Source organism: Argiope bruennichi, chromosome 5 (genome assembly GCF_947563725.1).
Source record: "Argiope bruennichi chromosome 5, qqArgBrue1.1, whole genome shotgun sequence".
Lineage (NCBI taxonomy): Eukaryota > Metazoa > Arthropoda > Arachnida > Araneae > Araneidae > Argiope > Argiope bruennichi.
In genome coordinates this window covers 132,853,920-132,872,361 of record NC_079155.1, presented here as the reverse complement: position 1 = coordinate 132,872,361, position 18,442 = coordinate 132,853,920, and the positions used below count along the sequence as shown (strand labels likewise).

The 18,442-nt window shown below is 32.8% G+C and overlaps 1 protein-coding gene across 7 annotated transcripts in view; it reads right to left on the bottom strand.

The window, feature by feature from the left end:
* The window catches only part of LOC129969679 (semaphorin-2A-like), an 802,435-nt gene that overhangs the window by 187,914 nt on the left and 596,079 nt on the right, over positions 1–18,442 (bottom strand). For all 7 annotated transcript variants that reach the window (XM_056084340.1, XM_056084339.1, XM_056084342.1 and 4 more), the window contains one exon: positions 3,299–3,350. In XM_056084340.1, the coding sequence (XP_055940315.1) occupies positions 3,299–3,350 (52 nt within the window). The remainder of the gene's footprint in view (positions 1–3,298; positions 3,351–18,442) is intronic.

Genomic DNA, 18,442 nt, shown 5'->3' with positions numbered 1-18,442 from the left:
TGGTGTTATAAATGAATAATATTTCATAGTTTGGTTTAGTTATTGAATTAAATTTATTTAACTTGTTATTAAGCTTCATTCAAACTGATGTAACTGCATTATATTTTGCTACTCGCTTTATTTTAATCTCGAATGTGTTGCAAATGCTTGGCTGCAAACTTGGAGCGATTTTTTCTCGCCAATACAAGTGTTTACATAAACATTATTGACCGATTAATAATTGTGCATTTATTTTAGTGCAAATAAAGTTCCTTATTATTTCCAATATGTTGTTCCTTTATTACCATAAATATTCGAATCGTATTATACCGTGAACGATATTAAATCATCATTGTGAATGAAATAGTGAAACTGAAACGCATGTTTTATTGAAAATGTTATATAGTAAATGTATGTTTTTATAAATTTTAATTAAGATCTGAAAAGAAACTAGATGATATTGAAAAGATAAGAAACTATTAAAGAAAGAAATGCTATCTCTACAGATAAAAATTTTGTCTGAATGTTAACATTTATTAATAACTTGCGATATGCACATACCCTAAAATCATCGTTTTCGTAAACATTTCGAATTTCCTTATTATTTTGCATTAAATCAACACAAATAAGATTTCGAAAGTGATTTAATTTTGATTCTGAGGTAGTTGGAAGCAAAGTTACCGCCAACACTATAAACCAGAAGCGAAATATTTAAGACTGATATTAACAAGGGGAAGGCACGAGGTTTAAAATTGAGTTCGGGATGAGATTTTGTATAATGGTAGTATGCACTTAGAATGTTTATTCATGAAAATATTAAGACTCAGTAGAAACTTTCAAATTAACTTATATACTAATAATGTGTTACCCGAGTGAACGCTGGAGTATTTTAGTGATTACGGCACTGGCGTAGCATTCACGATACCTGAGTTTGATTCAGGGATAGTGTTTTTTTTCTTTCTAAATTATTTCAAAATAATTTAACAGTTTTAATTAATGTCTTTTTAATTTTTTATGAAAAAATATATATTTATTCCCCCAATTCTTTGATTATAATTTAATTTTTAGAAAGAAAATTAATTATAAATACGAATGTATTTTTTTAAATATTCAGAAAAAAAAAGACTTAGGTCATTTTTATAATCTGCTTTTATAAAAGTTTTTTTAATCTGTATGAGATAATGATAAAATGTATGTAAAATTAAAAGATGCTTTTAGGTAAAGAAAAGAAATAAAATATTTTCTTAAAGAAAAAAAATAATCAATATATATAACTGTTTAGGAAATGTTAACCGGAAATGAAAACCGACCGGATCCAATGTCTGGAAGCAAAATGTTGCGCGGCAGTTTTTGAGTATGCCAAGATTTGCGATATGGCGCTAAAAAGGGTATTCTTATTCCCAGATTTCCCCTAAGTCACGTGACACATGTTGGGTGCACTTGTTTAGACAAGAAACAAGCGACTAGCTCCCTCAATTTATATATCAGGTCTATGGGGCAAACAATGAAGGCCTGTAGTAAGGCGGAAAAGTGCCACAGCTGCACTTCTAGCAAATTCTGGGATCAGTATCCTCAAGCAGTGAGGCCCATGGCTTACCGGCAGAGTCACACAGTGCTCTCTGCTTTATCCTGGAGGCATATCTTCTTTTTATCAGGAGTCTGACTAAATGAAATGAGAGGCTTTTCAAAGGTCTCTGGAGGACTCTTGCACCCCTTTTGGCCAAAAAGTCGGCAGCCTCGTTCCAGGAATACCACAGTACTTTTTTCATGTGAGAGGCCGCCAGCATTCCACTGAAGCAGTCTCAAAACTTGACACATTTTGAAAAAAGTCTCAGTAAAATGACAGGGACACAAGGAAGGGGGCATTAATAAATTCCTTGACTCCCAGTTTATTAGTGTAATTTGGGGGGAAAAAAAACTTTTCAAAGCAGAAACGTTTCGTCAATTCAGGACAAAGAGGACCAGAAAAATTAAATAATCTGATCATAAATCCCGAAACTAGAGATTCCATGAGAAGCAAGACAAAAATCCAAAAGTCTGACTGCAATATTTTTCCAACTCACGAAATCCATCAAGAAACTCGTAGCACATCCACTTCACCTTTACTTCAAAACATCTCCAAAAAAGTTCCCCTTTTCTACGGTCGAAATAACAAATAGATTTTTTTACAGTCCTTACAGAAAGGAGAAGGACCCCCCCCTCCCCCCGCCTTCTCCTTTCGGTGTTTTATTTTAGCCGTTCTTTTGTAAGTTCACTGCCGATTCACAAAACCCCGTTCCGCTCGCGTCATGAACCGATAAATCGATACATCGGAAACAAATAGTCATCTTTCATCGTCATCGTATCGGTACTTTCGATCGGAGGAAAACAATAGAAGCGAAAGATGAGGTGGCTTTATCTTCCTTGAACGAAGCAGACAGATTGACATGTCCATTGACATTCGTGGGTTAACTAACTTCAACAATTAGCTATTATTAATTCCCTTTCGATCTGTGTGAAGCTCTGGAGGAAACGGTCCACTAGATAGCCGACACCTCACTCATCTTATCACCTCCTTCTTTTCTCCTTATAATGGTACCTCATGCGAAAACAGAAAAAAGATGTTCAAGGAGCTTTTATTCTTTAGGAAAGAATGTCATTTCGTTGTGCTGAGCTAAGGACCTGATCATGTATTTGCATATAAATGAACTGACACAAGGTGAGTGCATGTTGCAATTTATAAAAACAGATTTACTTGCTACTCAATATTAATTTAATTTTCTTATCGTAGGAAAAGGAATGCTAAAACAGAGATTTAACTCGACCGTATTAGTTTATTTCTCTTCACAAAGGTTAGGATGGGATCCACAGAAAATTGAAACTCATGGCAATTTGCGATGGTTCCTTTTTTAAAAATACTTAACCTTCTCACAATGACCCCGCCGGTTATCAGTGACTCCCTGGGGCAGTTAACTTGTTAATCGTCTTTCATAACAACTTTTTTAAGGATATTATAATTCAGTAGGAAGTAAGGAAGTAATTCAATATTTATTAATATTTTTTTCATTTGTCAGAACATTTTATACTTTTTTTTATCAGTAATATTTTACAAACAATTTTAAATTGGGTTTTTTTTTTTCGGGCAAAAATATATTTTTCATCCCAAACTCAATCTTCAAGCCAAAGATTATTGTTAGATTATGCAACTTTTCATATCCACTTCGAAGAATTCGATATATTTTGTTCCAAAGAACTGTTTCTTTATATTAATAAATGAGCGTTTGCATTACATTGTTTTTGCTTTAATACCTTAGAATGAGGGAAAAGAAACCGGTCTTACCTCACATCTAGTTCTATTGATGTTCGCCAAGTTCAGTCGGAAAACCTTGTCCCTGAAAAAGAAGAACCAACAATCATCACAAAGAAAAAGCTGCAATAAAAATTTAATGTATATAAAGATCCGAAAAAAAATTCTGGCCATTAAGATCATGTTGTTCCTTAAAGTAGAAATAAAAGATGAATTAATTTTTTTTATTAAAATGAGCGAACTTTAATACATCATAATATTCCAGAAGGCATTCACATTTCTGATTAAAATTTATATATAGAAATAAGCCGATAAAATTAAGATTAATGTAGGATGAATTTTTTTTTTTTTTTTTTTTTTTTTTTTTTTTTGTCGAACAATAAGACTTTTAGATAATAAGGAGAAATTCCTGGAGATTTTTCTTCTCTTCAGCTGTATATTTGTGGAAGAGTTTGATACAATTTCCCTAATACAGAATCCACTTTGAAATCTGTATGGATTCTAGCATGACTTTGACGACTTAGTTTATTGGGAATGAACGGATGCATTTTCCGAGAAAGGAGAAGGCGTGAAAGAAGGGATGTGTGTTGTAACAAATATCTCCACCAATTTCTCATTGTAGAATGTGTTTGAGGTGGAAATTCGGATGCAAGAAACTACCCTTCATGTCCATTTTTTAACTTGAGAGAAAAAATGTCACATCTGCCAACTCTTCAGAATCAGAGGGTAATTTCAAAAGCAGCAAGACAATGCAGTTGCCACCGCAATTTTCAGACACAAATCTGATGATGGCACAATATCTCACATTATTCTAATAATTTCACACTATTCTGATGATGTCACATAGATCCTACTACAGAATAGATATTGCATGAAATTCCAGACTTGAAGCAGCAGTATTGCAATTAAGATATTAAAATTCTAGTACCAAGACTCAGGAGTTTATCATGCATTTCAGAAACACATTTTTTATAAATATTTCTAATTTGTACACTACACAAGACATATTTAAAAAGACAGAATATGGCAGTAATTTAAACATCTTGACATAAATGTATGAGACAGATGCACACATAAGACACAGTTGCAATCTCCGCTACAGATTTTATTTTGAGATTGGTGACGACAAAGCAAATGTCTAATGAGAGCGCAAACCGGAATTTGATTCGCACTTTCAGTGCAGAGATTTTAATTTATTGTCATTCATTTGGGACTTGCGTAGCGATCGCAGAATAACAAATGGAAATTTGAATATTTCATGCATTAGACCGAAAGTTTTAAAATCAGATTGTTATCGAAATTTTCTGCCAACACGAAAGAAAAGACTTTACATACTTCGGAGATCACAGACAAAGGCAACATTTGGATGAAATCGCAGACATATTTAAAGAGAGCCGCAAATATTGTGTGAAGCAAGGAGAGATAGATTCCGGTGTTCTACTCACAAGAGGAGAGCCAAACAGGTTAACAGATTTATTTACACGTAACAGACTAACATGCTTCAGGAATCATTTTAAGTGAATTTTATTACATTAACTATTGAGGAATGCTATAGAAGAGAGATTAAAATGAAAGATGTCTTGGCTTTCAGAATATTTTCAGAGTTAATTTTCTGCTTTGATGAAATTAACGTCTGCAAAATAGATAACAAATATAATCTGATTAATAATTCTTTGACTTAATTAAAAGGATTCTAATATGAAGATAATCAATTATGCTTTTCGCGTGAGTTACTGGCAAGAGGAAGCAATAAGCATGAATCTTTAACACAATTCCATTTTGGAAATAAAAAAAGACTAGGAAAAAAATCGATTTAAAAATCTAAACACGCAAAAATGAGATACTGGATATCACATGATGAATAATATTTGAAGTCATTTCAGATTTGTAATTATTTTAAACATAGTTTTAAAAAAAAAAATTTTTTTTTTTTGAATTTCAATCAATATTATCATCAAGATAGTGATGTCGAAATATTTTTGAAGCGAAAGTGATGTAATTATGTTGACTATTTTCGAACATCAAGTAGGCAATATTCAGTGGCTGAAATACCTTGTTTCGTTACGAAGACAACTTTTAAGAAAGCTTTTAGAAATAAAGCATCATAATTAGCTCAAAGGCGATGTATAAAAAAAAGCATTTTCTTAACACATTTTTTCTGTGAAGTAACTTATAAAGTATTTTTATTAACAGAAATAAGAAAAACTGTTTACATGTAACTTTAAATATTTTATTTGCTATTTTCTTCCTAATCTAGGGAACGAATGCACCGGCACGCACACACACCCACTACCATTAGCCGCTACCATTTTCTCAAATATTGATTTAAATCTTTTATTACATAATTGAAATAAATTTTATGTGTTTTAATTTTAAGTAAAAATGGCATAAAATAAATAAAGAAATATATTTTAAAATTCGAAAAATGGAATCATTTTTATAATTCAAATAAATACTACAAAGTGTTTAAATTTCTCAAAAAATATTTACATGCCATGTTAGCTTAATGCTTCATCATCTCTTCCATTCGAGTTTTGGTATATTCATTGAATTTCTTAAAACTTGGTTAAGTTTATAATTTGAATTAAAACTGAAGACTTGAAATAAAATTTCACAACTATAAAAAGATTATATTTCGAATCTTATGAAGAATTTAATATGCATGGAAGTATTTCATAATTTAAAAAATATACTTTTTAAGTTAAAAATTGCTTCAAAAATTTTTTTTTAGTTGTGAACACAACACCACCTCTCATCGTTTCCTTTCTTCTATACCGTGCTTTAAATATATATATATATATATATCTTTCGCCTCGCCTAGAGAATACGTAGAGCTTTCTCTTTGACCGCCTATCAGGAGATAAATTACCTTTTTTAATACATGATAGTTAAAAAATTATATTAAATATCGCTTAATACTTAAAACAGTATAATTGGCAATATATAGTTTTGCATCTGAAAGTGGTACTATTCACCAAAAAGTGGGCGACAACGTCAGAATGTTACTCATTTTTGAGTCATTAAAATTAGAATAAAAGTTTGAAAGAAAGAAAAAAAAAATCGAGAAGCTTATTCCTACCCTCCAATACATACATTTGCAAAATGCGGCAGTTTCCGTTCCAATCGTCTGTCGAACGCAGACATCTTTATAAACTCATCCTCCGTCTCTCTAAGTTTCAGAGATGACAGAATTGAAGTTTAACAATGGAAAAGCGCAATTCTAACTTTTTTTGTGTGAACTCTCTCAGAAAATGTTTATTGCAAATCCACCTGTTAAAAACTCTGAAGGATGCAGTTCCATGATTCTCATATTTAAAAGCCTGTTATTCTGTCTTTCCGCATGGAAAACCCCCAAAGTGCCTTTGTTTATACTAAACTGCAACGGCGTTATCCATTGAGAATAGAGAAACACAATCCTGGAGAGTCAAATATTCTCTCTTCCTTATCGGGTTATAGCTCAAGACATCAGGAGGAGGAATCTTCCCGTTCCTGTTTGGCGGGGCGTCTCCAAACACTCGCCCCGAAAAAATTCTACTTCATAGTCGTCGATATTTCATGATTCCCAAACGCACACGTGTACATCTTCTTCAACAGCACCACCTGTGAATGATATTGCGCGCCTGGAATAATAAAAAGAAGAATATCGGCTGTAGGGGCGCCCCGTGGGGCGTCTTAAGCAAATAGGATTTCTGCCTGATAAGTAGATAGGTGCAATAGAATACGTTTTCCAAAGGATTTCCAAGTTTTCCGTATTTCTTTTCTTGTAACAGAATTCCGCGTAAAAAACTCTCGAGATATTTTCCTTCGTCGAGAAATATTGAATTTCGTATGAGCGCTTCTTTTTCATAAATATATTCCTATTTTTGTTTTGTCGCTTTGATGTGCGGAGTGTTTTATCGTGATTAAGGAAATGTGTGGAATACTGAGAAGTGCGTCACCTGGTGGATGCACAACGCATCAAATACCAAAAACAGACGGTGGCCTTATTTCGTAGGTTACCATAGTTAGATACATTTGCTTCAGAGGTCAGTTCCACAATAAGCAGATCTCAAATAAGTAATAGAAACTTTCAAAACGAAGTTCTCCGTTTCTAATCCATTGTTTTTAAAACTTTGCAATTTTCCGAATTTTCGAGTCATTTTTTCGAAGATATGAATAAAATATTTCCAAATCATAACATGAAGTTATTTTTCAGATTTATTTTCATTTAACGCGTATTCTGCAAGTTTAACGTCAGATCGAAATGGCAGTTTTTACTTCAAGTTCCAAATTCATTAATATTTTCATTAAAAATCTCCAAAATTTTTTGTAAATCTAATGCATAAGAGGAAATATTTTTTGCAATATGTAAAAAAATGTCAACTATTTTTAATTCATGCATAAATTTATCAGTATAATTATACAACACATTAGTTTCAGAATTGTAACTGAAACGGGATATTAATGGATGTTCATACTTTTCAAGAAATTTTAAATGTGGATAAGATCATAAACTTTCATTTTAAGAAAATTATAAAATACATATTTAAGAAGAATGAATAAAATTTACTATAACAATAACAATTTTAAATGAGCCAAACACATAAGGATAAAGAAAAAGACACTCTCCTTCCCTTACGATTGCTTGTAATCTATTCGTGACTTAAGTGTAAGTCATTCATTTTTTTAATCAATCATTTGCATTTCTACCGTCTATTGTACCCTTAAAGATATCAGAATTTATTTAAGAGGGAAAGAGAAGTTTATCTAATTATTATTTGAAATAAATGCACCTCTTATAGTTAGTCTTTCATAAACAACAGATATAACAAAGGAGATAACAATTATAACTTGCGTGTACAATTGCCTTTTGCGACACAGGATTAACGTAAATTTCATTAACCCTATGAAGCATTGTCTAAACTTATGTACAGTAGAACGAAAGGAGGCGTTGCGAGAAGAAAACTTTTGATATTCACTTAAATGCGGTTAAAGCATCGAAGTTTGTTACATTATGTCTAGCGTGAAATGCTCTATGCATGGATGTCACAACAGAAAAAACTTTAAAACCTTCTTCTGTATTGCCTTCAAAGATTTTTTTTATTCCTACCTTTGTTGCAAGTCTATTATGGCCATTTATTTTTAATTTTAAAAAGTTCGAATTGTTTCACATAATGCCAAGATTAGATTTAAAAAGCCACGTTAATATGACAAAACAAATTATGTAAAAAAAAAAAAAAGTCATGAGTAAAATAAATCTAAAACACATCAAGAATTTTTCAGTTTTAATTTTTATATAAAACTATCTAAAAAGCTATTAACTTTTCCGTTCAGATGCCCAATTTATCATTTTTTATCAAAAATTAGAAGCTTGATTTTTAAAAAATGAGATTCGAGAAACAAATTTGATTTTTTTTTAAATATTATTAATTTTGTCTCGAATTGAGATGTCTCATATTACCCTTTGCCAATGACACCTGTTGTCATTCGGAAAATGTTGTTAAAAGTAAATTTCTTTCCAAACTGTCTTTTCTCAGATGTGGTGATCTATCAGCTTCCACAGCATCATTCTTCCTTGCTTACACAACGACAAAACGAATAAAAAAAATGAAAGTTGCAATTCATTTCTTTGTGGGAGATCACGCATCACCAATTATAAGCTGAATGTTTCCTAAATTAGCTTTTTTAATGTACAGGAAACAAATAGATTTGGAATAGAGGAAGAATTCTATAATTATTCTTAAATATGTTACAAAGTGTCATTTTTGCATCAGTACTATAATCAAAAATACAACATATTAAGTAATACATAGATTTAATAAATTTTTATTTAAAAAATTATTATAGAAACAAATTTTCATGTCAAATGTTATGAAATGAAAGTTATAGATTTGTATAATTTGTCGACGCAATATTATATTACATTATTCTAATGCATTATATGCTGGATCTTAAAATGCCATTTTATATTATGCAAATTTTATATTCGTCAGTTGAAAGATTTTGTATTTAAACGTAATGCTCATATTTACTTAATTATTTGCGCTTTTAAATATTTTTACTCACATTCATTATAATTTTAAGACATGCGCTTTCAAATAAATGATTCAAAGAGAGAAACACATTAGTAAACGCTCGTAAAACTGCCTTCAAACCACTCTCATTTTAGATCATTTGAGCTTGTTTGAGTCCTTTATTGTAATCTCAAAACCAATATAATCCTTTAACAATTGAATACTGAATTTAAATCTTATCGATAGACATTTCTTAAACTTCTGTAGCTAAACAAAAAATGCTATTTAACAAAACTTTTCCTTTCCAGCAGTCAGGTTCGGGAGCAATGCATTGACGCTTGAAAGAACCAAGGATCGTCCAATTTAAAGCTCTTTTTTCCGATTAACGTTTCTGATTCATACGTTACAATAATATGCAAAAGCTTTTCCTCCCTCTAAACAATGATTTAGACAGGAATTTCACCATCGTTGTCATTAAAAATTGTTAGGTAAAACTAAATACATTTTCTTTCGAAGAATGATGAAGGAAAAAAATTCTATCACACGATTCGACTGCTTTATGCATTCGTTCTGCTCTCCGAAACCCCTCGCGAGTCATCGCACCCCCGCCTAACGAGTTTTCTCGCTTCACGGCCCTCCATTCTCTTAAGGGTCCGGGTCCTAACTCTCTTCTTATGAGGCCCGGCAACAAGTTTGCCGCCGAAATTATTCGAGGAGAAAATTGCTTTCTCGCATTTTCTCGTTCTCGCGCGAGTCCTGTACCATCTTACTAATAAATAACGATCATAAATCGAAAAAAAGGAAATCTAAATTGTGGTTCTTTTCTCCACTGAATGCTCCAAAAGATCCGCCGAAATAAGGCACTTCCAAAAGAAGAGTTTAATAAGGCTTTAAAAATAAACGTTTGTTGAGTTCAGAATAAAAGCTTCACCTCCCTTCCTTTTCTTATTTTTGAAAAGGCAGTTTTTATTTCTGTTCTTCAAAAGATAATTTTACTCAACTTTTTTCTTTATTTGTTTAACTGTTTCGCAATAGAAGGACGGATTGAAATACCTTTGAAAAAGTGATACCTGAGAAAAAGTGGGGTAAAAGGAAAAGCAATATCATTTCTTAGAAGGTTTTTCTTGAAAAAATATAGACATTTAAAAAGCTGTCTATAAAACAACGCCTTACTTTCAGTTGAAAGCTTTCCATATTGGAATTTTGGGAACTCATTTTGAATTCTAGTTACCAAAAACGTTTTCGTTGCATTTCTCCGTTCAAGTGTCGCTTTGCCTACTTCAACTCCGAACACAAACTGAAACGTTATTTTGTTTCAAATCTATACGAAGGCGGTTTTTATTTCAGAAACTTTTCCTTCTGAATCCTCTTCAGAATATGCACCAAATTTTCTTTTAATGAATCAATCGAATCAAAACAGTGACATCAAAGAAACAACTGGAACAATAGAAATAAAAAAAAATGTCAGGCAGTGCTCTATCAGGTGAATAAGGAGCTTGCAATCATAATGATTGGTTAAAAATTTACGAATAGCAATTACACTGTGAGAAAGACTGACTTTTCTCGCCACATTTCTCCTCGCTCTTTTCGCGAACTGCTTCAAACAATGCTAATTCTCAAATAAAAATTTATATTGATTATCTCGCCAATTGACAGGAATTCATAAAGAGCAATACCACGATAACCAAAAACACTAAACATTACCACGATTCTTGAGCGATACTGATTTGGCCTTTTCAGTCTTGCTTAAAGTTTCAAGCACAAGAATTTGAAGCCTTGATGAACATTTCCTACGATACGTTTAGTTGAAGCAGAAGGGAAGTCAAACTGATTGAATCATTTTATCTACATGGAAACAGATGGAAAGACAAACACTTAAGCCACTCATGGATTTTGTCCAAAAATTTACAAAAATGTTCAATTTTGATACAAAAATTACATTCAATATTTCATTCGTCTAGCTCATTACGCGTACACATGTTATTTTAAAATATCGTGTTCAGAGAGCGACAAATACAATGCTCTCTGCCTTTCATTTATGCACTCGTCGAAGTCCAAAACGAGAGGTTTTATCTCGAAGTCGAATTATTCGATGTGTGCAATACCTTTTCTCTATATACTAGAAAATGAAGAGCTATGTATAATCCATATTAACTGCGATGTAAACCAGTCTGCCATACAGAAGAGGCCAGTTACAATCAGATTAGTCGTATTACTTAATAAGATTAAGTAAGAAGCCGAGAAATCTCGCCTCAATTATCTTCCGAGACAGAATTTGCTTTATTCAAAGTGCCAATTGTTTTTCCACGCTCTCCTCGGAAGCGTGTTTTCATCCAGAAGCAGGGACCCCCAGATTTCTAACGCAATGGGAGTGATGAACAAACAATAAACACGGACCAAACAAATCAGCCATAATCTCATGCAAATGTATATGATAAGCATGTTGACTTTTATTTTTTTTGCCGCTTTCATTCACTCTCAACCACCAATCTTTCTTTTTTACTCTTAGTGATATTTTCGTAAGAATTCGCACTTAATATTCTCGATGAATTATTCAGTGGTATGATTCTGCATCCTTCCCCTCTTTTTCTACTATCTCACCCATCTGTTGGTTTTCTTGAATTTTTCTTTTCTAAAATAAAGATATCAGCATATTTAAATTTCTTCAGTCAAAAAGAAAGAATATTCCTACCCCCTATTCCCGCACACACACCTTAAAAAAATGTCGCTCCAACGTTTTCGAACAAAAAGGCACTTAGGATGGGGGTGGAGAAGGATCAGCAGCTAAGGATTAAGAATAAGAAGGGGGGGGGGTATCGTTAGGCTGTTTTTTCATTGTTTTCTTTTCTGTGCAAGATTCAAGATCGTGTCGTATTAAAATAATAATGTGAAATTTTGTAATCATTCCTTTTTCCATGTTTATGCATTCCCTGCCTCCCTCCTTTGCCATCGTAATTCGATTCTCGGCATTTCAGTTCATTTCTTAGGCGCTTTTGAATAAAATGTGTGAAATAAATTCCACCCTCTTATTTCCTTACGACTCGACTTATTCTAAAAAATTCCAAAGAAAAGAGAAAAATAATCTGCTGAAAAAAGTTCCGTGTCGTTTGATATTTGTTGTCTTGGAAGTGAAGTGAATTAGACGTTTTCCTTCATGTAATTAAAAGAGTAATCCTGCTTATCAATTTAGAGAGATTGTATTTACTTTAATAACGAGGAACTTCCTATCTCGTTACTTATTTTTAATAATAAAATTAATTTTTTTTCCTATCTTTCGAAAACAAGGACTTCTTTATTAAATGAAATGATCGATTGGAAAAAGAATAAAATGCGTCGAAAGAGAAATTAATCACACTTCACTTTTTTTCAAAATAATCATAATTGTTAACGTTAATTAATATAAAACGCTCTGGCTTGCTTAAATGGCGAGATATTTCATAAAAATAATCATTAAAAGGAGCGCAAATTATTTGAAACGGAAAAATCAAGAGTATTTCGTCCGTTTGCTTTACGCTGTTTTTTCATGAACACAGCTTATAGTCGCATGTAGACTCTTTTAATGAACATCAGCACCAGTGTGGAAAAGCTTCCTTCAATAAAAAGAAAACATTGCCAAAATACTTACTTTAAAAAAAATTTCTGCGGATGGAATTTTATAATATCGATTTTTCTCTTTCTAGCCTGCTACTGTCAGTTGTGTAGTGAGAGTAGACATTATATGGACATGACGTTCCATCTACAGTTATCATCAATGATTTAGTAAGTAGAGATGAAACCATGCCATGACACTTTTGTTTTGTTTTGTTTTTGTTTCATAATGATATTTTATTTTGGAAAAACTTATATAACACCTTGCTCCAATGGCGCCCGAAGCATTAAAAATCTTCTTGATTCTCCTTCTCTAGCCACAATGAACCGTGGTGGCCTGGTGGTCCCGGCTTCGGAACCGCAGGGTTTCATGTTCGAGAATCGATGCCACCGAAGAACCGTCATGTAAGCAGGTCTGTTGCACGTTAAATCCATCGGGACCAAACCTCCTCCTGCTGGTATGTTCTGTTAGTTTGGAGAGGAGAGTACCAGTTCAGGTGTCGTACTTCTCATCTCACCACGGTTCAAAATGACGAAAACCGTCTCAAAATAGCCCGAGTGTTGCTTTAAAACGGGTGGTTAGTATAACTAAACTAAATGAGTTGTTATTCCTCTGGCCAGAGTTTAAAAGTCTGAGTATTGGTATACTCTTGATGACAATACACTTTTTCCAGATTTTAAGAACTCGATTATTAACTTACCGATTGATTTCCTTAAACTTTTCTTCCATACTAGCCGCCTCATGCGATCAGCTGGTTCTCCGGTAATCTAAATATATTTGATTTCAGATAAATCGTTTAGATATAACTCAATGTCCATGATTACTCTAAATTGCCTGACGAGCTATTTTAGTTCTCTCACTTAAACACCGTTTACTGTGTACTTCCAAATAGATATCGTAGCACGATTCAAAATATAAATATTCGGCTCCTCTAGCTTCAACGTTTCGGTATATTGTAAATTCACTTCTTTTTTGTCTTGTAAACTACACAAATATTAAAAATATCTTTCTTTTAATTTAGTAAATGCAGCATTTCTGCAAAATGTAGATGCTTTCCCTGTAGAGAATCTATCACAAAACTTCTTTAAAAGTTTACGGCTGAATTATATATATAACAAGCGGGCATGTTTTTATTTTAAGAAGATTCAAAACTCCAAAATGGATTGCCTGCATTGCAAACTTCGTTTTTTTTTTTTTTCACCTGAAAGATGGTTCATCGACAATCCCTGTTCTATTCTTCACCCTACCACACGCACAAACAGAGAAACAGAATTCTATTAAAGCAGAACCGAAACAGAGAGGATCCAAAAGATATCGCCCAATTTGCTGCTGTTGGAAAAACTGAAATGGAAGTAAAAAAAAAGAAGAAACGGTGGCAGACAGATAGAAGTGGAGGGAGAAACGTCTCGAATTCAGTTTTAGAAAAGTACCATTTGGCAACAAAAATATATTTTATCTTCTTCAGAAGGAGGAAAGGCAAATAAGGAGTCGATAGGGTTCGGATAAAAAGGATCTTTTTTAGGTTTCACACATAAATGTCAAGACGATAAGGTATAAATGGCCGGCGGTAGGCAAACAGCTCTTTGTGTTAGTTCATTCCGACGGATGGAGCTCTCAAAGATGTGTGGCGCGATGGATGAAAATCTTGATACTAAAGACTTTGCAACACGGGCGGAAAAGAGAACGTATTTTAGTAATTTTCTCTTTTAAACTGACGAAAATAGGATATAACGGGGCGACAATTAACTACAATTAATTCCTATTCACAAAATAAAGGGTCATCTGACTTTCAAGTGATACACAGAATAAATGTTTGATGGAAGAGGCCATCGTGCTGCATTATTACAGTACAATGTGTTAACGCAGAAAAACTGTTCAACGAGTCACTCAACGTATTTATCGCAAGAACGCATTTCCTGAGCATTGCATAAGACAATGGTAGAAGCAAAATTTAATTATATTTATTCTCTTTTTTCTACGGATTTCCGTCCAAGCAAGAAGGCACTCTGTGTGTTGAAGTTTCCTGAAATCCATAACAGATTTTGTCATCGACACATTTAAGCATCTTCCGATAGCAGGAGCCTGCACCGAGAGCATCTGCAGTTTGTGAAAGTGAGCTGTATGCTAAACAGAAATATTGGAGGCCGAGAGAATCAGCACTTTTTTTTAAACATAACTCATAGATATCACCATGAAAAAGACATTAGGGAGCTAGAAAGACCAAACACAACCAACCTAAATGTTAACAAGGTAAATTCCTAAGAAAGTGGCCAAATTGATCTTCAAGAATGAATATTGCAAAACGGGCAATTGATTCTTATCCGACTGATCAAGATATTGGAACCTGCAATTTACGAACGTCTACTACAATAAAACTTATCTTTGTGAAAAAAGACCTTTAAATAGGTGTAACTGTCTGAAATCAGAGTAAACATTTTGAATGACTCTATGCTTCCATTTAATGACTTAATACAAAAGAAACGCAAATGAAAGCATTCTTTTTCTTTTGCTTCAAAGTACATCTGAGCTACCAATTTAGAGCGAATTGAAAGGGACAAAAAATAGAACTCAAAATGCACTCCCTCACTCTTGTCATTCACCTGAAGAGAAGCGTAAAAGCTGATCCATCTAGCGGGAGGATGCATCTTTCATGCAGCCGATCGAGGAAAAAAAAGTGAATGTATGAGATTATAATGAAGAACCATTGCTTTGAAAGCAGCGAGTGAAAAGCACAAAAAGAGTCGACCAAAGGTGAAAATCTCTATAGCTTGCAGAAAATAGCGTGGATTACGCACAAGCAAAAAAAAAAAAAAAAAAAAAATCAGACAGACAAAAAAACACTTTCTTAGAGGTAAAATTCTCTTAGTATACAATACGTGGGGTGATAATTGTAATCAATTCAAATGTCATACGATATGCTTTCGAATATAACATGAATACTTCACAATAACACAGCCAACGAGGGCATATGTATTCGAAAGGGTGTAAGACAAAACAAGTCATCAAAGTGAATAAATACTTTAAATTGTATGAAAATGTGCCATAAATGTACATTTTTTTTATTATCCCTCCCTCGGTCCAACTGAAGGATTTTCTTTCCCCCATAATTAGCAGTCCAGTTTTCAACAAATTTAATAATTCATTATTTATTTCGGAATGTACTGAAGCACATAAAACTAAATTAATTGCATAAAAAGCCTGAGAATTAAATTCTATGATGTTATGGTTTTGATACTAAGTAGAAATCTCATAAGATTGCTAGAAGATGAACTATCTGGTGCCAGTTGATGCAAATGGTAAAAACAATTGCTTTTCATTTTCATTTCTCTCCACACTTTCATCGTGCCCCCGAACAGCATCATAAGTAAATAAAATTTATTTGTAATAAGCCTCCTAAATAATTTGCTTTAGAAAGGCGAAGAATTTCCAAGGGAAATAAAATCGAATCTATTCGAAGATCTAATTTGCCATTTTCAGATAAGAAAAGCAGCTGTTCAATATAAAAGATTCGTAACTATCTACTGGTGAACTTTATTCAAATTTATGCCTTATATTTTTAGGCAGATTCGTTATAAGAAGAGACTATCTACTGGAATGGTTCTCATGGCACGACTTCGAAAAAATTTCAGCAGATCTTCACCGATCATGGCCTCTACAAACGAAAATACCCCCCCCCCTACGTTAACCAGCATGGGGTATGTCGCAAGGAATGTAAAAACCTCGGATAAGCTCGCATATGGGTCATATTAGCTCAAAGGGGGTGTAGTGTTGAAATATTCATATCCCTGTACTTTTCTTAAGACTGCAAATAGAAAAATAAATCAAATCGGTGGAATCAGCGTCTCATTCAGACAAATAAATTTTGTTAAACATTTTTCGATGATTGGCTACTGCTTAGAAGTTAAGGGTCTAAAAAAACATTTTCAACCTCCCACTTTTTTTTATCAAAATTAAATTATAAAGCCAGTTCTGGAAAAAAGAAAAGAAGTGAAATTTCTACCTTTAGTAAAGTTAAGCTTGAAGTAAACTAATGAAACGAAAATAAAGGAGGATAAAAACTTATTGGCAAAACAATATAAAGATAATCAGCATAAAAAATTCCAGAATCAGCACGTATTTTAGTTCATTTGAATAAATTTTATTATAATCTTTTTTCTTGGGAGATTATAATAAGACATGTGAAAGTGTTTATTTTATTTTATTTCATGTGCGTTTATTTTATTTCACCTTGCATATCAAATTCTAAAATTGTATTTTCTTCGTGGCAATATACACAAAAGTGAATTATTACTCGTTCATTCACTGATCATGACAACTTTTTACCCATTAGGAATATACTTGAAATTCCTCAGGTGTTTTTTTTTGGGGGGGGGGGGTGAAACTATAAATATAAATAAATACTGTCGGAAAGATTTAATTCATATTTTGCTATCCCCCCCCCCCAAATGTTCAATGAACTGCTGATTTTGTTAAAAACATTCCCTTTTATTTTAATTATAATAGATGTGGCACCACACTTCCTGTCATTAAGCAGCGCCTCTGAACGAGGAATCGAGAATGGCTGTCAGTTGACGGTGAAGACAAACTATTAAGACGTGTTGTTTAAAAGACAAACTTTTATGTTAGCTCTGAACCTGATATCCTGTAAATGGGATATCTTCCATTTGTTCATCATGAATTGTGTATCATCTTTAACGTAACTCTATTGCCATTCATTAAATCTTCAAATATCAACAAACTCGAACTTGTGATTGCTTGGCCATCACCCCTACGAAGATACATATGAAATATTCAAAAGCGCAAGTCTTCATTCCAAGATGAAGAAAAGCGGGCGATTTATTACTCCAACATAACTGAAAAATCAAACGATAAATTCTTAATTTGTATTATAAAAAGTTATTTTCTCCATTTAATGGAAAGAAATATAATTGAAAACAATAATTAATTTCTTGAAATATAATTTAATTTTTTTTTCTTACTAAATAATACATTTTTGGGGGGCATTTGTTTAAAGTCAAAGCATTTCAATAATAAAAGCTTGTAAAAAACCTCTCTGCATATTATTTTTATAATATTTATAATCGTAGGGATTGCAATACCGGTATACCGGGGTACCGAATACCGGTATTTTGAGCCATTTATACAATTTTGTAATACCGGTATTCACAAGTTTAAATACCGTTTTTTCGGTATTTACTAGAAATTTTAAAAATTGTCTCCACTATATGTTCAGATATCGCCAACATAGCAAAGTAGTACACGTTTTTGTTTTTATGTCTCGCTAACGGGCTAAATGAATTAATTAGACAGCGAATACAAAGTTGCATCGTACAATCAAGAGAAATGATAAAATATATGAATCATCCAAGGAGGCAGGTCAAAACTAACCTATTACAGCTCCTAGCGATAATGCATACGAGCAGGATTCGTAGCCTGATATTCGTATCTGTGAAAAAAAGATGGCAGTTGTGAAGAAAGTGCGTAATATTTCGATATTTTTTAAATGGGTGAGTTTGTTATTCACATTGTATTTGCATATCATACTGTAGGGTTCAAAATATTCTTCAGATTTATTATATATATACTCAGAAATAA